We start from the raw sequence: 19,456 nt of genomic DNA, 5'->3' as shown, positions 1-19,456 counted from the left end.
CCCTGCTGCTTAAAGCCTGAATTCTGGAGCAGCTTCTGTCCCTAAGCTCAGCCCTAACCCCTGGGTGCCAGCCCCAGCAGAGCTCCCTAGGCTTTGAGGGAGAGGCTCCATGAGCTGCAGGGATTCCTGCTGTTCCCACAGCCTTTCCAGTGTGGTTCTAAGAATTAAACCTGGACTGTGGTGTTTATCTCGCCCCCCTGAGTGTTTACCCAGCATGAGGGGATGTCCTGACACTGCTCTGCAGGTGGAATCTGTCTGCATTCAGACCATTGATGGCAGTCAGCACTGTGAGTGTGATATTGTTCACAGGGGTCTGAAGATGAGGGAAGAGACAAGCATCTGACTCCATGTTTCAGAAGGCTGATTTATTATTTTATTATATGTATTTTATTAAAACTATACTAAAAGAATAGAAGAAAGGATTTCATCAGAAGGCTAGCTAAGAATAGAATAAGAAGGAATGATAACAAAGGCTTGTGGCTGGGGTTCTGTGTCTGAGCCAGCTGACTGTGATTGGCCATTAATTAGAAACATCCAACATGGGCCAATCCCAGATGCACCTGTTGCATTCCACAGCAGCAGATAATCAATGTTTACATTTTGTTCCTGAGGCCTGTCAGCTTCTCAGGAGGAAAAATCCTAAGGAAAGGATTTTTCATAAAAGATGTCTGTGACACTGAGTGCCTCAGGTTTATTCCTGTGTCACTTCCAGCCCAGCTCAGGTTCCCAGATCGTGGACACTGATCCCTCCCAGAGCTCCCCAGGGGCTGGGGCTATTTGTTTTCTCAATGCTGGAAAGTTTAAAGGTAAAGGATTGGAGGTTGGTGGCTCACAGAAGGGATTCCCTTCCTCTTAAACCTTCTCCTTAAAGAACTTTGATGGTTCCTTTGATTTCTGCCCAAAAATGGTCAGGTTTTCTTGGATCTGACGCATTAATTTTGGTGTCATAATTTTGGTGCCATAACATGCCATATGCCCCATAAATCCACATCACAGCTTGGTGAATCTTTGGGAAACCACAAGGTGCCACCAGGTGAGCATGTCCAGAGACACATCCTGCACAGGGATCACTCCCTGCCCTTCTGGGAAAGCTCCACAGGCTCCAGGAGGGATTTCTGCATGTCCAGGGCTGCTGCTGGGGCTCTGCCCTCCCTGTAGGCTGTGTCTGATCTTGGAAGTCAAGAGCATCTCCTGGTTCCTTGCTCCAACCCCTGGTAGGATCAATGCCCATTCCTGCACTGGCACTGCCAGGGGGGAGCAGGAAGGTGATGGGGAGGCAGTGATGCCCCTGGGTCACGGGTGGGATGAGCAGGTGAACAAGCACTGGGGGCTGCCCAGTTTCCCTGCGAGGTCAGACTGGTGCCACGAGTGTCCAGCCACCCCTTGGCACTAAAAATGAACACAAAATATTCCTCAAAGAGCTGCTGAGCCCTGGAGCTGCTGAGGGAGCACCCCCAGCTGGTGTCTGCTGCAGGTCTCTTGGAAAATATAAAAGCACAAAACCCTGAGATGCTGCTGCAGCTTGCTGAGCAAAGCTGGCATTGGGGGCGCAGCAGCCACAGCTCTGTGCTAAATTCCCTGGGAAACAGCCTGGGAAGGGCCAGGAGCTGCAGGTTTGTGGGCCTGGGGATGGGGGACAGGGCCAGGTGGTACAATAATACCAGGAAATACAGGAATAGAGAAGGAAAGGAATAGAGAAGGGAAAGGAAAAGGAAAAGGAAAAGGAAAAGGAAAAGGAAAAGGAAAAGGAAAAGGAAAAGGAAAAGGAAAAGGAAAAGGAAAAGGAAAAGGAAGGAGCTTTCCCAGGGGGCTGCCGGAGGGCTCTGGCTCTGACAGGCACCACTCCAGGGGCAGCTGCCTCCAGGACTGAGGGGAATTGGGAGATCTTAAAAAGAGGCTTCAAGATCCAAATGCTCATGATCAGAAATCCTGATCCTTGAGCTGATTCCTTTTTAGAAGTGAGGCATCATCCTCCTGCTCAGGAACAGATTGGGAGCATTGCAGAAAGGATTAAAATCCATCCTGTGGAGCTTGGGAAAGGCAGCATCACATGGATCAGCGCTGGGGGTGGGAACTGGCCTGGGTGACCCAAAATCAGCTTGAGATTTTTATGTATTCTCAATAGGTCTGGGCTCCCCAAAATCCATTTGAGTTTTTTATACTGGTCTTTTCCCAATCAAAACAAGATTTAATTTGAGAAAAGTCTTGTTGGTGGGGGAGGTTTTAGGGATTATTTTGGGATGCCAGGGCACAGCCCTGCCCTGCCCTACCCAGGTGCTGCCTGGCTGCTCTGAGCCCCACCCCCCCTCCACTCAGATCTCAGCCTGTCCTGCCTCTCTCCACTGAATCATCTTTATTTTTACCTCTCAGCTACCAGGGGCACACTGCAACGGTGTCTCTTCTAAAGCAGAGTGAATAATTCATTAGGAGATCATTACAAGCATTGTAATGGAAAATTGCTTTCCCAGTTGTGTTTAATGATCTCTGAGAGAGACGAGAGCAGGAGCTGGAGCAGAGTGGGAGCCCAGGCAGTGCAAGGAGAAGGGGCTGCTGTGCCTCCTTTGGCTTCCCTGCTGCCCTGGCCCCAGATGCCAGGATGGAACAAGGGGGAGCTCTCCAGCCCTGCTCCAGCCCCTGCTGGGTTATTGCTCAGGGCCAGCTGTGTCTGCTGAGCACTGGGGCTCTCCAGGGAGAACATTCCACCCTGGAATTGCCCAAACTGCCAAGAGCTTTTGCTGAGATTCAGCCTCAGCTTTTCTTCTCATGCAATTTTTATCCTTTATTCTCAGCTGTCTGCCTCTGCTATATTTGAATCTTAAACCTTTTTCTCTTTCTTTCATTCTTTTCCCATTTATTTTACATATTTTACCCCTCCCTTCCTCTTGGCTGTGTCTCAATGGGGTCAGGGAAGGGTTTGGTGCTCAGTGCCCAGTCAGGGTTTGCATTTCTATCTTTTAAATCCTGATATCCACTTGCTGCTAAACCTGTGCCTCAGAACCCAAACAGGAGGGGAAATCTTTTAAAAATACCTTGTTTAAAAATACAGATCAGTCTTTGTCAGATGGATCCAAACCCAGGAGAATTGGGAGGACTCTCCAGTTTCACTGCACTTCCCAACCTTCCTCCAAACCTCCTCTTCTCCCTTTGGCTCCTCTTTTGTAAATTATCCCTGAGGCTCTGTCCAGCATCAGCCCGTGGCCGTTGCAAGGGGCCTCAAAACCCAGCAGAGAATTTGGTGTCCCCCTCTGGAAGCCACATCTTCCTTCTGATGGTTTCAGCCCTGGACACACATCACAGAATTCTTGGAATTACTCAACCACAGGCAGTTCCCAGGCAGTTTGAAAAGCATCTCAAAGCTCGGGGAAATACTTTCATTGTACCTTTTTTTGGAAGTGTGACCATTCAGTGATGTCCTGTTGTTGTTTTTCAGAATCCAGGGATTGACATTGGGGATGTTTCTGAGAGGAAAGCCTTGAGGAAGAGCCTGAAGTGTAAAAATTTCCAGTGGTACCTGGACCATGTTTATCCAGAAATGAGGAGATACAACAACACCATCGCTTATGGAGAGGTAATTTAGTCCCTCAGCTCAGCCTGCTAATATTTACACTCCCTGATGAGAAACAGCCTCAAAGGAGAGGAGTCTGAATCAAAACTGACTTTTTCTCTATAATTATCTAAATTTGCATAAATCTGCTCCCAGTTTCTTTTAAAAACCAGTTTGGGGATTTGTTGCTGATCTTGAAGACTGTATAAAGTAAAAGATGTTAATACATCATTTAGTGAATTGACAGAAATTACCCATATTTCCCATTGACTCCATGGATTAAGCAGCTGTATTTGTATTTTTAATACACAGGCATCTTCTAAAACCCTGAGACTTGAACTCAGCCTAATTCCTGACAAGGTCTCTGGAGGATTCAGTGCCTTGTCACAGCAGCTTAAGGACAAGATAAAATAAGGGGACTTAATTCAATCTCTGCTGGCTTTGAAACCATTCTGGGGATATAGAAAGAGTCATTTATGGGAACTAATAACAAATACTCTGCTGTAGTGGAATTGATGGAGTGGTGGCACTTGGAGCAGGCTCCTCAAAGCCTGGGCACCCCAGATGGGTTATTCATTTTTATTCATTTCAAGAAAGATTTGTTATCAAAGTTACTTAAGGCCTTCAAGCTAAAACCTCACCAAAAAAATTATATTTTCATAAAAATGAAATTTCAGAAAGGTCTGGGGTGGAAAAAAGCCCAGCTGGAACAAGGATGTGATGATTCCAAGGTGATCCTTGTTCCAGTTGGGCTTTTTTCCCTGCCTTGTTAAGCACTCTGAGATTTCACTGAAATCTGAGGGGTTCTGATTTGACTTCTGGCAGCCTAAACCTGGGTTTGTCCCCACCTCCCATGACCAAACACAGAGCCAGCTGTGGCCAGGGATGCTGCTCCTTGGAATGGGGATTATTTTACAAAACAAATTATTAGCCTTGGATTCAAAGAAAGGTTCAGTGCTCTGCAAGTTTTCCTTGCCTGATTATTCCTGGTGACACAGCAGTGAGAGCCAGAGAGGGTAGAGAGAGCTGAGCATCCATTTCCTGCTTCTCTCTGATCAGAGAGGGCCTTAAATCTGCCCCTTTTGTGCCTTAACTCTGCCCCTTCTGTGCCATAATTCTGCCAATTTTTTTGCCTTAACTCTGTCCATTTCCTGCCATAACTCTGCCCTTTTTCTGCCATAATTCTACCAATTTTTGTGCCATAATTCTGCCAAATTTTTGTGCTTTAACTCTGCCCTTTTCCTGCCATAACTCTGCCCCATCTGTGCCATAATTCTGCCATTTTTGTGCCATAACTCTGCCCCTTATCTCTGCCCTTTTACTGCCATAACTTTGCCCCTTTTTTGCTATAACTGCCCTTTTGCTGCCCTAATTCTGCCAAATTTTTGTGCCCTAATGCTGCCCTTCTTTGCCATAATTCTGCCATTTTTGTCCCTTATCTCTGCCCCTTCTGTGCCATAACTCTGCCTCCTGTATGCCTTAACTCTGCCCCTTTTTGTGCCGTAATTCTGCCCATTTTTCTGCCATAATTCTGCCATTTTTTTGTGCCATAACTCTGCCCTTTTACTGACATAATTCTACCGTATTTTTGTCCCTTAACTCTGCCCCTTTTGTGCCATAACTTTGAGCCTTTTCCTGCCATAAATCTGCCAAATTTTTGTGCCCTAACTCTGCCCTTTTAATGCCATAACTGTGCCCTTTTTCTGCCACAATTCTGCCAATTTTTGTGCCTTAACTCTGCTCCCTTTATGCCATAACTCTGCCCTTTTCCTGCCATAATTCTGCCATTTTTTTGTGCCATAACTCTGCCCCCTTTGTCCCTTATCTCTGCCCCTTTTCTGCCATAGCTCTGCCCCTTTTCTGCCATAATTCTGCCATTTTTTGTGCCATATCTCTGCCCTTTTCCTGCCATAACCTTGCCCTTAACTCTTTTTCCCCTGGCAGCTGCGGAACAACAAGGCCAAGGACGTGTGCCTGGACCAGGGCCCTCAGGAGAACCACACAGCGATCCTATACCCGTGCCATGGCTGGGGGCCCCAGGTGAGGCTGTGTCCTGATTTGGGAAGACAGGAGTCTGCTAAGGAAGGCAGGAACCTCCCCTGAAATGGAGAATGTAAACCCTTCCCCACCCCTCTGAATTGCTATACATTTTAAATTAAGGGGCTCACAGGCAAAAACTATGGGAGCAGGAAATGACAGTTCTTTAATAGGGGAGGGGAAAAAAAAGATAAAATAAAAAATGCAGTACACTAGAACAACACTGACAGAGTCAGAACCCAACCTGACACCCTGTGGGTCAGGGTGTTGGCAGCAGTCCCATTGGAATTGTGGCTCAGCCCTCCTGCACTGTCAGGGGTGGTTCTGCTGGAGCAGGGATCCTGTAGAGAAGGATGTATTCTCCCTCTGAAGATCCAGTGGAAGGAGAGGCAGCTGCTGTTCCTCTGGGGAATCCAGTGGAGAAGCTGTGCTGGTGTTCCAGAATCTCCAGATTATATCCAGGTAGGAATGCTTGGCTCCTCCCTCTGGGCTCACATCTCCCAATGGGGATGCTGTAGTTCTTATCAGCCATGCAGTGACATTCAGTAGCTGTTGTCAGCAGATGTCCCCTCCAGAGGGAGGTGTGAATGTGGTCACTCAGAGAGAGAGAGATAAGGCAAACTGCCCACTTGACAAAGGTAATCTGCCATACAGATGGTAATAGAAAACATCTTGCATTGCAATCTGGAACAGGCTGGCCCTGCCCTTGCTCTCCAGGGTTAAAAACACCTGGGCATGTAGGAATGTGCTTTGTGTTGAGGGAGTGATAAAACTATCTTTTGTCTCCTTAAAAAGTTCAGAAATTTCTCTTTTTGATTGGGTGAAAAAGCCACTTCACAGGCTTAGGGGATTTCACCTCACACATAAGGATAGCTAATTGGACAGAAGCTAAAAAGTCTTGCTTAGGCAATTTACTAGAAAAAGAAGTGAATAAAGAAACTAATCACTTTTATAAGGTGTTTTACTAAGAGCAAGAACTTCTAGCACCTAGCTGGGTTTTCCCCTGTTTGTTATTTTGCCTTTTATAAATTTTTTTTTTTTTAACACTGCAACAGAAGCCATTCTATTGATTTTTACACCTCCAAGGGTAGCTGAGCTGTCTTGAGTATGTTATAGACCTCTGAGAGCTTATGAGACCTAACTAGAAGAAGCTCCTATAACACAGGTCTCACAGGGGGTTTTTCCAGCTGCTCCTGCAGTGTTTTCTGGATTCCCATCATCCTGCCAGAGCTGCAAGGAAAAGCCTTGAAAGAAATTGAAAACCTTTGTAAATTGAAAATGTTGGAAAGTTGAGATTTTTGCAATTTGAAACAAAAAAAAAATTGAAATTTATAGTTTAAAATAAAATCTTCCAGACAAAGGCAAATAGCAATAATCATAGACACAATCTGAGAGTTTCCTTCCCAAGGCCAGATTGGATGGGAGTTGGATGGAAGGCTGGAATAAAATGATCTTTAAGGTCCCTTCCAACCCAACCCATTGTGGGATTACTTCTGTTCCACCAGCAGAATAAACCCAGACTAATGGGGTAAAGAAAACAATTAGTGCTGTGGTAATGATCCATTTCAGCTTGGCTGGAATTTGTTTTCCAGCACTCCTTTTGCCTCTCCAAAAGTTTTGGAGCTTCTGGGGCCCAGCAGGCTCGAGGAGGTTCATTTTCAGCTAAAAAATGTGCAGTTCAAGGAATGGGAAAGCATTAAAATTCTGTTCTCACTCCACAGGCAGGCTGGACTGAGGGATCCCAGAGCTCACCTGAGCTGGGGACTGGATGAGCTGGGAGGAAATCCCACTGTGGGTCACCCTGGCCTTAAACAGAGATCAGTCCCTTCTAAACAGAACCTGCTCTTGCTCAAAAACCCCATTTTTCTCTTAAATGGCACCAAGTGCCTTTTGCACTTTGTGGCTGGAAATCTGAGCCTCTAAGTGTATTATTGTGTGAGAAACTGGATTGGGCTGCCATTGCCTGCTCACCCTGGGCTTCAGGGTGAATGGCTGAGAACAGGTTATTTATTTTTTCCCTCAGTGTTATTGGGATGAAGCTTAATATTTTCTTTCCCTACTTGAGTTCTGAAGTCAGATTTTGCTGGCTGCCTGGAGCTTGCCCATTTCATCCTTCCTGGTCTTCCCTGTCCTCATTGTCCCTTCCCTCTTCAGCTGAGAGCCAGTTCTTGGCAGCTCCTTTGTTTCCTGATGCATCCAATTAGTGAAACTCCTGGAAAATGCTGCTTTTCAGCAGCTATCAGCAAGTGCAGAAGCTTTGAAATGGCCTTTGTGGCACCATGAAGGAAATTGGACTTTCCCTACAACTGTTTAATTAATGGACTGCAGGTTGTAATTTATGGCTAGGGATGGAATTAGAAATAATGGAAACTCTGGTTTGTATATATATATAGATGTTGAATTTTTATTTATTTGTATGTGTATGGAACCCCTCAATGAGTTGCTGAGCTCCTTTAGAGTTGCTCACATCCCAAACCACTCTCTCATGCTCTGCATGCAACTGAGGTCTTGCCTTAACCCACCCATCCCTCACTGAGTAAAATTTTGGGGATTTTTCTCTTCTTTTCCCTTCAGCTTTCTGTTCTCTCTGCTTCCATTCACTTCCAGGTCAAATAATTATGAGACTCCATCATCATCCTTTTATCCTGTAATTATATTGAGGCTGCTGATGGGTTTTTTTCCTGCTTGATGGCTTCATCTTTGAGGCAATCCCTCATGGAAGCACCTTGCTGTAATGATGTATTACACTAATAATGCAGCCATAGCTCATTGCAGTGACACAGCTATGGTGATATATTAAGGTGATAGAAAGCACTATAATGCTATAAAACTTAAGATAATGTTCACCCAGCAGAGCATTTCATTTAATTATAGGATAAAATATGTTTTGCCCATTTAAGCAGCAGAAGTTGAGGACAAAGCCATCAATACTGAGCTCATGGGGGACACGGCAGGAGCAGGGGTGACCAAACAGCACCCTTTAATCAGATTTAATTGTGGTAAAAGGCAAATCCTGAACATTTTACTGATGGCTGCTAATTGATGTTCTGCTCAGAGCAGAAGGGAAGCTAAACAACCCGAAATTATTTTCCAATAGAGTCAATGAAGGTCATCAAGGCTTTTATTTCCCAGGTGCTGGGATGTCTAATTAACTTTCTGCCATCCCTGAGATGCAGCCAGCCAGAAATCACAAGCACAGGAGATGGATTGGAGGTGCAGCTTTGCCAGGGGGATCAGCCCCAGCCCTGGGGCAGCTGAGGGAGCTGGGCAGGGGCTCAGCCTGGAGCAAAGGAGGCTCAGGGGGCCCCTGTGGCTCTGCACAGCTCCTGACAGGAGGGCACAGCCGGGGGGGTCGGGCTGTGCTCCAGGGAACAGGGACAGGAGCAGAGGGAACGGCCTCAGGCTGGGCCAGGGCAGCTCAGGGGGGATTTGGGGGAAATTTCCCCATGGAAAGGGTGGCCAGGCATTGGAATTAGAGTCTCTATCTGTGACGGTGTTCACAGGGGTCTCAGGATGAGGGAAGAGATGAGGATCTGACTCCATGTTTCAGAAGGCTGATTTATTATTTTATGATATATATTATATTAAAACTATACTAAAAGAATAGAAGAAAGGATTTCATCAGAAGACTGGCTAAGAACAGAAAAGGAATGGAATGAATACCAAAACTTTGTGGCTCGGACTCTCTGTCTGAACCAGCTGACTGTGATCTGCCATTAATTACAAACATCCAACGTGGACCAATCCCAGATGCACCTGTTGCATTCCACAGCAGCAGATAATCAATATTTACATTTTGTTCCTGAGGCCTCCCAGCTTCACAGGAGGAAAAATCCTAAGGAAAGGATTTTCCATAAAATGTGTCTGTGACATCCATCCCTGGAGGTGCCCAAGGAAGAGCTGGAGGTGGCACTCAGAGCTCTGGGTTGGGAACAAGGTGGGGATGGGACACAGCTGGGACCCGATGGGCTGGGAGGGATTTTTCAGCCGAAGTGATGCTGGATTGCCCCCAGGGATAGCTGGAGGTGGGAAGTGGCCAGGTGCAGTTTCCTGCATGATGGTTTATGGAAGGATGTTCCAGTGGCTGGGGCTGTCAGTGCCTCTATCTGGGGATGTGGCTTTGGGCCACCCAGACTGGTGAAGGGGTTAAAGACCTCCTCAGTTTGAGCCACTTTGAAATGCTTGGCTTGGAATAGTTCTAAACTGTTTTCCGTTGTGTTCTTTCCTTTGTTTCTTGTCCTGTTCTAGGCGGGGCTGGGGCCCCTGGATCAATCTGGAGAGGAGCAAATAACAAAACAGGAATTAGAGCTTGGAATTAACCTGTCCTGTGAGGAGAGGCTGGGAGAGCTGGGGGTGCTCACCTGGAGAGGAGAAGCTCCAGGGGGAGCTCAGAGCCCCTGGCAGGGCCTAAAGGGGCTCCAGGAGAGCTGGAGAAGGACTGGGGACAGGGGATGGAGGGACAGGACACAGGGAATGGCTCCCAGTGCCAGAGGGCAGGGATGGATGGGATATTGGGAATGAGGAATTGTTCCCTGTGAGGGTGGGCAGGCCCTGGCACAGGGTGCCCAGAGCAGCTGGGGCTGCCCCTGGATCCCTGGCAGTGCCCAAGGCCAGGCTGGACAGGGCTGGGAGCACCTGGGACAGTGGGAGGTGTCCCTGCCATGGCAGGGGTGGCACTGGATGGGCTTTGTGGTCCCTTCCAACCCAACCCATTCCATGGCTCTGTGATCAGGGTTTGGGCTGCCCCGACCCGTCCTGTGGGGTGCACTTGGTGAATGAGCATCAGGGAGGTGTGAGGAGCTCAGGGCCTGCTCTGACACACACCATTTTCACTCTGGTGTGACTCCAGCAGCCCCTGGGATCAGAGCCAGGCCCAGCCCAAGGGATCTGGGCACTCTGACTGCATCTGGGCTCATGAGCTGCAGCCTGACCCTGTTACATTGTTTTAACTTGATTTCAGTGTTTAATTATTACAGCCCAGATAACCCAAACTCCCAGTGGGATTTACTGCCTCTTCCCTGGCATCTGGGTCACAGATATGCTCAGTTAATTAACGGGCTGAATCCTCCTTATTTGTCTGCTGGATAATGGCCTGATTCATAATTTAAATAAGCAGCTGTGGAGATCTTTCCCTTGAACTATAAAAGGCAGGACACTGGCGTTCCTTTCTCCTCACTCCAGAATTTAAATGTGTTTAGGAAAATGTTATGGTGCCATTCCTTGAAATGGAGGAATCCTTTGTGTGCCCAGTGTCCCCAATGGCATCACCCTGCCTAGTGCTCCCATCCTGCCTCTCCTGGCAGAATGGTCTGAATTGGAGGCACCTTAAAGCCCATCCAGTGCCACCCCTGCCATGGCAGGGACACCTCCCACTGTCCCAGGCTGCTCCAAGCCCCAGTGTCCAGCCTGGCCAGCCCTGGCAGCCCTGGGCAGTTGGATCCCATGGGAATGCCTGGGGTAGCTGCAGTCCTGGGCCTTTCCCAAGGACAGGTCCAGGCTCCCATCCCTGTTCTTGTGACTGTGTTCACAGGGGTCTTATGTTGAGGGAAGAGACGAGGATCTGACTCCATGTTTCAGAAGGCTGATTTATTATTTTATGATATATATTACATTAAAACTATACTAAAAGAATAGAAGAAAGGATTTCATCAGAAGGCTGGCTGAGAATAGAAAAAGAAAGAATGATAACAAAGGTTTGTGGCTCGCGGCTCTCTGTCCAAGCCAGCTGACTGTGATTGGCCATTAATTAGAAAGAACCACATGAGACCAATCCCAGATGCACCTGTTGCATTCCACAGCAGCAGATAATCATTGTTTACATTTTGTTCCTGAGGCCTCCCAGCTTCTCAGGAGGAAAAATCCTAAGGAAAGGATTTTTCATAAAAGATGTCTGTGACAGTTCTGGCCCCTCTGGCTGGTGCTGCTGCCTGGCTGGAGCCCTGGAGGCTGTGCCAGGCACCCAGAGGCACCAGCCCAGCCAGGGCTGCCTCACCCAGCAGGGCTGCAGCTGGAATCCAGGGGAAACCATCCATTGCGCCATCCCACAGCGATCCAGAGGCTGCAGAGGTCTGCTCCAGGAGGGCTTTAAGGTTTGGAATTATTCCCACCCCTTGCTGGGTCTCAATTCCTTACCTGCATCTGGAAAAAACCAATCCCAAGCAGGGATAAAAGGCTGGAGGAAGTTGGATTTTATTCCTTCCAGCTCTTCTTTCCTTGTGCATCCCCACAGAACATGCCCAGGGGATCTGGGTTGTCCTGTCCCTCTGTGCTGGTGCTATGGGGTGCTGAGGGACTGGAGTCCTTTGGATAGGATGGAATATCAACCAGAGCTTTCCTCGTGTTCCTGGGACAGGACCTGGGGCAGATGGGCACTTGTGGCTTTATTTTTACCACGTGTGAGTCCCCCCCAGCTGATCCCAGCTGTGTGGGGCTGGCTCAGAACTGCTGATCCCTCTGGCCAGCTCTCCAAGAGGTGCCCCATTCCCTGCTGGAGTAGCCTGGCAGCATTTACTGACAGGGAATTTCTGCTTTCCTACACAACTCCAAGCTCTCCCAAAGGGCTGGGGAGGTTTGCACCATGACCCTGGACAGACCTGCCTGGCAAGTTTAGAAATTGAGGAGCTTGGGAGAGAAAAATGTTCTCAAACGCTAAAGTAGCTGAGTTTGAAGGATGTGAGGTGTTGGGGAAGATGAAACAGGAAAGACTTACAAATATGATTGTCTGGCAACAGATTTTGAGAATATGGAAACTATAAGTGAGATTGAAATGAAAGCAAGCTTTGAGATACCTCAGTTACTGAACAACTGGAAAACAATGGTGTGGCCAGCTGAAGATGATCCCCTCTTGATGGAACAACACCCTCTGCTTGCAGACAGGCCCAAGGGTCAGAGCAGACCCTGCAGCTTGGCAGAAGGGGCCCAAAGAGGAGTTTTTAGGGTTTAAAATGTAACACAGTATAGTAATGTAGTGATTCTTATAGGTTGTATGGAAATGCTGTAGGATTTGTATCTTGTACTAGATTGGTTAGTGAGAATTAGAATATTCAACACAGAAGAAGATTTATTGTATTGTAACGGGAATTTCACTCTCTTACCTCTTGTCTCTTACCTCTTACTTTTCTATGCTCTTACCCCTTTTACTCTCTTACCCTCTCTCCTCTCAGTCCTGCTCTGAGCTGTGTTTGGCAGCTCCCAGCAGGGCCCTGCACCCAGGCCCTTTGCAATAAACCCCAAGTTCCTGACCTGGCTGCAGAGATCTCTGCTCTCTGTCCGTCCTGACCGTGCTACTCCCATCAATCCTACAGTGAGGTTTTGCTCTTCCCTGTGGCCAGCGCTCCAAGAGGTGCCATATTCCCTGCTGGAGCGGTTTGGGGGAATTTACTGACAGGGAATTTCTGCTTTCCCACACATCTGAAAATATTCCCAAACCCTAAAGGAGCCGAGTTTGAAGGATATGAGGTTTTGCTGTTCCCTGTGGCCAGCTCCCCAGCTGCCCCATTCCCTGCTGGAGCAGCCTGGAGCATTCACTGACAGCATTTCTGTGTGTCCCCAGCTGGCTCGGTACACCAGGGAGGGATTCCTGCACCTGGGCGCCCTGGGCACCACCACGCTGCTGCCCGACACGCGCTGCCTGGTGGACACGGGCAAGAGCCGCTTCCCGCAGCTGCTGGACTGCGACAAGGTCAAGAGCAGCCTCCACAAGCGCTGGAGCTTCATCCAGGTGGGTCTGGGGCTGCCCTGGGAACAGGTGACCCCCAGCGAGGGGAGGAAATGATGCATCTGACTCCACTGATATCAGAAAGCTAATTAATTATTTTATTATATGACTCTATTAATTTTTATTATATTAATTTAATTTATAATTAATTTTTCTTATTATTTACTTAAATATTTTTACTTATTATTGTTTAATTTTACTTATTATTATTTATTTAATTTTACTTATTTTTATTTAATTTTACTTATTTAATTTATTATTGATTTTATTTTTTATGATTTATAATAAGTAAAATTAATAATAAAATAAAAATATTAGAGTCATATAATAAAATAATAATTTTATTATGTTACTCTATTAATATAGAGTAATACAATAAAATTATTATTTTATTATTTTATTATATTATTCTGCTTATTATTATTATTATTATTATTATTTATTTTATTATTCTATTATGGAGAGTATATAATATATATTATAATATATATTACAGTCTATATATTATATAATTATATATAATATATGTAATATAGTACATCTAATAATAGTATAGTATATATTCATATATTATATATATTATAATAATATAATAATTATTATATTATTCTATATTCTATTACACTACATCTAAACTGAATCTACACAAACACCCAACTCAACTGCACTCATCTCATGACTGTCAGCCCACAGTCCCAACACACACCTGGATTCAATTGGTCACTGAATCAAAACACTCACATCAGACTCCAGTCACCAATTCCCTTCAGTTAAACAACCTTCCACAATGCATTCCATTTGTGGACAACACAGGAGCAGCAATTGATTAAGAATTGGTTTTTCTTTCTCTGAGGTTCTTCACGGCCATTTCCATAAATATCCTTGGGAAGTTGTGCCTTGCTTTTCTCTGTGAGGAGAAATGTGGGCACATCTCTGCTGTGTCCCAAGCCCTGGCTGGGACACAGCCCCTGGGATGGGGTGGAACAAAGGGGAAAAGCACAGCAAATTCCTGGGGCAGAGGGATCAGGGCAGAATTTCAGGACAATTTCTAATCTAAGTTTTCCTTCCTGGTAGTAGAAAAGCGGATCTGGTTATGTCTGATCTGCCAGTGACTTCCGGGTTCCTTTGTTTCTTGTGGATGAAGAGTGAAATTCATTTCATCCCAAAGCAGAGTGTAAATAACTGTAAATAACACTTTTGTCCCAAAGCAGAGTGTAAATAACTGTCTGGGTTTGAACAGCCAGGTGTGTGCTAAGGAAGGCAGGAGCCTCCCTAGAAATGGAAAATGCAAACCCCCTCCCTCTGAATTATTATAATTTTGAAATTAAGCGTTCTCAGGCAAAGATATGGGACTAGAAATAACAGCTCTTTAATAGGAAAAATAAAAATTAAAATGCAGTAATACAAAACAACCCTGCCAGAGTGAGAGCAGTCCCTGCCCCCCTGTGTGCCAGGGTGGTGTCCCAGCCCCATCCCATGGGGGCTCAGCCCTCCTGCAGTGCCAGCTGTGGCTCTGCTGCAGCAGGGATCCTGCACAAGGGGGGAGTTTTCCTCTGCAGCTCCAGGGCTGCTGCAGATGGGCCTGGGCTCCCTCTGGCCATGCAGGGCAGCAGAAAGCTGCTCCTCTGGCAATGCAGGGGGCAAAGGCTGCTGTGCTGTGCCAGGCTCAGATTGGATCCAGGGAGGAATGCTTGGCTCCTCCCCTGGGCGGAGCATCTCCCCATGGGATGCTGGGATTGGATCAGCCCTGCAGGGACACTCAGTGGCCATGGACAGCAGAGATCTCCTGGAGGGAGGGTTGGCTGTGGGAGAGAGAAAGAAAAAACTGCCCCAAGGACAGCAGAGAACTGCCCCAGCTCTGACAGGTGGGGATAGAACACACACACATCTCACAGTCCAGGACAATGATGCAGCTTTTCCAGAAGGGTCCCAGTTCCCAGCAGCTCTGGGATTTAAAGGTTACAGGTGTCCCTTGAGTGCCGTCAGGGACAGGGGATGCTCACTCCATTTATTTGGGGAATTATTTTATTGTTTGCATTGCCTTCCTACCCAGCTGTGTGCCCCTTCCAGCAGTGCCCAGGGCTGCCCTCCTGTTCCTGCTTTGTTTCCCAGGCAATTAATTCAGGCTATTAACATCTTCCTTTTTCCATCTTTTCCCATCTCCCCACGTGCAGAACGGAGCCATCCTGAATAAGGGCACGGGCCGGTGCCTGGAGGTGGAGAACAGGGGCATGGCTGGCATTGACCTGATCCTCCGCAGCTGCACGGGCCAGAGGTGGACAATTAAAAACTTCATCAAGTAGAGGCTGCAGGAGTCAGAGGAGTCTGACTTGAGCCACGACTGAGGGGACTGATCCACCTGGACTCCTTTGGATAGGATGGAATATCAACCAGAGCTTTCCTCGTGTTCCTGGGACAGGACCTGGGGCAGATGGGCATTTGTGGCTTTATTTTTACCACATGTGAGTCCCCCCCAGCTGACCCCAGCTGTGTGGGGCTGGCTCAGAACTGCTGATCCCTCTGGCCAGCTCGCCAAGAGGTGCCCCATTCCCTGCTGGAGCAGCCTGGCAGCATTTACTGACAGGGAATTTCTGCTTTCCCACACAACTCTAAGCTCTCCCAAAGGGCTGGGGAGGTTTGCACCACGACCCTGGACAGACCTGCCTGGCAAATGTGGAAACTGAGGAGCTTGGGACAGGAAAATGTTCCCAAAGCCTAAAGAAGTTGAGTTTGAAGAATGTGGTGTTTTGCTGGGTCCTTGTTCCCTTTTCCCTTCCCTGAATTTTGGAGAAGCAAAACACCCCCCAGCAGCCCCCAGAGATCTTTCCAACCCCTAATCACAGCAGTTACCCAAAACAATGCAGTGAAATAAACCCCTGAGCTCCCCTTGCCCCTCTCCATCACCCACACACTGCTGGCCAAGCCAGCACCTCCCTCCGTGGAGAGCCCAAAGGGATCCCTGGGATGTCTGCCTGCCCTTCTGGGTGGCAGCAGGAATGTCCCCTGAGCCTTAGGCACCCCTGTCCTGCCTGCTCAGGCCTGGCCAAGGTCCCCCAGAGCCACTGCAGCCCTTCCTGGGCTGTGCAAGGGACAGGGAGGGAGGCCAAGACCCCAGCAAATGCCAGCTTGGCTGAAATTCCTGGCCCTGAGGCCACTTCAGCCTTGTTGCTCTGGTGGAGGGATCTCACATGATTTATTTTTGGCTCATAATAATCCTGGCTACCAGATCTTGGCTGCCAAATCCACCTGGGAGTCCTCTGCTTGTGGTTGCCTGGAGAAGGGAAACAGGACCCTGCAGCATTGCTGCACGTGGGTGGGCACAGGCTTTGCTCAGCAGGGAGCAGAAACCAGCCCATCTCCTGCCCTCCTCCCAGAATAATCCTCTTTGTGGCTGCCCTCTGGCTAGGGTGCACTCAAATAGATTAATATATGAGACGGATGTGTAAATATGTTTCCCAAGCTGGGATGTGCACAGAGTCCTTTGCTGCAGAGCACTCATGCCTGTCTTCCATTTGCATCAGGATGAAGCTCCCTGGATGTTTAACGAGCTGAATTTCCAATGCCATGCAGCAGGTTTATAACTGATGTTTTAGTAATTTATTGATCAGAAGCAGATCTATTTCATTGTTCCTTCTACAGCAAACTAGCATCACTTAGGACTGATTGTTCATTTAGGCTTTACAAGGCTCCCTCAACCACTGGGGCTGTCTCTGATTTTTCCCCCTGCCTTCCTTAATGAAGTAAAACCTCTTAGTTGTCCTGACCTGCAGAGTAGAGAGTCAATGTAGAATTTTGCTCTCTTTTTCGCTGTTGCATCATCCCTTGTGTAATAAATTTGAGCACTTCCAAACCCGAAATTACCACAGCTCTGTGGGTGCATGAGCCAGCTCCCCCTGCCTTTGTTGCTGCCTTCTAAGAGAAGCAATTTCCTGGTGATCCAGGACACCCTGAGGGCTTGGAGACCCCACAGCTCTGGTCCAGCTGGTAAAACGCCCTTAAACTGAGCAAATATTGCAGGGAGAGGCTGTGTGGGTCAGCAGCCAGACAGCCCCTGGGTGTTGCCTGTGCTGAGATTCAGCCCTGCCAGTGCCCAGGGTGGCAGCAGATGGCTTTTGTCACATGTCACCGTGGTGGGGTCAGGTCCCGGCCCCACAGATGGGATGTGTGGCTGCTCCTGGGCTCCATCCTGGCTGTGCTGAGCCCCTGGCCAGGAGGGCCTGGCTCTGTCCAGTCCCTGGCTCTGTCCAGTCCCTGCCTGTCCCCAGCCCCTGGTGCCACTGAGGTCCCCTTGCCAGGTGGCACAGACATCCAGGGACAGCATGAGGATCCTGCTGCTGCTGCTGCTGAGCCCTGGGATCCCTTGGGATGTTCAGGCTCGCCCCTGCCTTCCCTTCATGCCCCAGAAGGAAGAGCAGCCCCTGAGCCAGCAGCAGGAGGGGAAGGTGGAGATGAACCCTGGGCTCCAGGAGCCTCAGCGGGGCAGAGCCCCGGGGAGGTGTTGGCCCCTTCTCCCTGCTCCAGCTTCCAAACCGCTGGAAACAGGAGGAGAATCAGGCTGGAAAGCGGGAATTGTCTCTGCTGTTCTGTCCTGACACTGTTGGGACTGCAGGGTGACCCCGGGAGAAATCTGAGATCTGGGTCTCGTTGTTGCATCTCGCTTATCTCTAATCATCTGTTAATTGCTTTAAGAAGTGATCTCCAAGTGATTCTTATTAAATATCTGGTTTGAGCCTCGCCTCTTGAGTGATTTTCAAAAGATTCTCTGCTGCTGAGATACAGAGGCAGTCATTCCTCTGCATTTCATAGAAAAGTGCTGCTGTTTTAATAAAGCTTCCATTTTTGAAAGAAATGGAAATGAAGAAGAGATCAAGAGAGATGGTGGGCACAGATTAATTCCCATTCCATCCATCCCTGCTGCTGCCACTCCCCAGGATAACATTTCACCCCAAAAGCTGGAAGGAGGTGTGATGTGGCCAGTAAAGCATCACCTGCATTCCCGAGCCCTGGTTGTCCCTAAATGTTCCTGGTGTCACCTGGAGCTCTCCTTGAACCCATTCCTTTCACCCAGGATCTCCTGAGCACTGGGTTGGTCAGGGAAGGGTCTCTGTGGGGGCACCTGTGACCAAAGGGAGCAGCAGATTAGGGCAGCCAGGTGAGAGTCACCTGGGCAGGGGCACATCCAGCCCTGCTGGGCTCTGGAGCCACAGAGTTCCTGCAGGATGGCACAGGATGGAAACCTGAGCCCTTGTGGGGAGCATTTCCCACACAGGGGCAAGATCCATGTTGGAAGATGGCTCAATCTGCTTCAGAGCAGATGGAATCATGGAATCCCAGAATGGTTTGGCTTGGAGGGACCTTAAAGCCCATCCAGTGCCTTTCCACTGTCCCAGGCTGCTCCAACCCCAATGTCCAGCCTGGCCTTGGGCACTGCCAGGGGTCCAGGGGCAGCCACAGCTGCTCTGGGCACCCTGTGCCAGGGCCTGCCCACCCTCACAGGGAATAATTCCCAATTCCCAATATCCCATCCAGCCCTGCCCTCTGGCACTGGGAGCCATTCCCTGTGTCCTGTCCCTCCATCCTTGTCCCCTGTCCCTCTCCAGCTCTCCTGGAGCTCCTCCAGGCCCTGCAAGGCCACACTGAGGTGATCCCAAAGCTTCTCCTGTCCAGGTGAGCATTCCCAGCTGTGCCAGCCTTTCCTCCCAGCAGAGCTGCTCCATCCCTCTGCCCATCCTGGAGCCTCCTCTGGGCTCCTCCAGCAGCTCCAGCTCCTGCCTGTGCTGGGCCAGGGCTGGGGCAGCTCTGCAGGAGGGGGCTCACCTGGGCACAGGGGCACAATCCCAATCCCGGCCCTGCTGCCCTGCTGGAATCAGCCCAGGGCTGGGGGTTCAGGGCTGGGCCATGGCCAGTGCCACCCACAGCAACCCCAGGGCTGCTCCAGCTGCTCATCCCAGCCTGGATGGACCCCAAGGGCTGCCCCAGCTTGAACTTGGCCTTGTTAAACTTCCTGAGATTCCCAAGAGCCACTCCTGGAGCTGTCCAGGTCCCTCTGGATGGCCCTGTCCTCCGGGGGTGTCACTGCACCCCCAGCTTGGTGACACCTGCTGGGTGCCCTTGATCCCTTCGTGTGCCATTGATGAGGATATTTAAATTCCAGTGCT

At 48.7% G+C, this 19,456-nt stretch overlaps 1 protein-coding gene across 1 annotated transcript in view; it reads left to right on the top strand.

Moving 5' to 3' along the window:
• GALNT17 (polypeptide N-acetylgalactosaminyltransferase 17) overlaps positions 1 to 18,027 on the top strand; it is a 245,160-nt gene extending 227,133 nt beyond the window's left edge. The window contains exons 8-11 of the mRNA XM_054287051.1: positions 3,431 to 3,568; positions 5,489 to 5,584; positions 13,134 to 13,301; positions 15,473 to 18,027. Coding sequence (XP_054143026.1) covers positions 3,431 to 3,568; positions 5,489 to 5,584; positions 13,134 to 13,301; positions 15,473 to 15,601 — 531 coding nt within the window. The 3' untranslated portion in view covers positions 15,602 to 18,027. The remainder of the gene's footprint in view (positions 1 to 3,430; positions 3,569 to 5,488; positions 5,585 to 13,133; positions 13,302 to 15,472) is intronic.
• The last annotated feature ends 1,429 nt before the right edge of the window (positions 18,028 to 19,456 follow it).

The sequence above is a fragment of the Melozone crissalis genome, unplaced genomic scaffold (assembly GCF_028551555.1).
Source record: "Melozone crissalis strain CALT ecotype California unplaced genomic scaffold, PUWL_Pcris_2 ptg000057l_1, whole genome shotgun sequence".
Taxonomy (NCBI): domain Eukaryota; kingdom Metazoa; phylum Chordata; class Aves; order Passeriformes; family Passerellidae; genus Melozone; species Melozone crissalis.
Note: the sequence above shows the minus strand (reverse complement) of the source record. Positions and strands in the feature narration are given on the sequence as shown.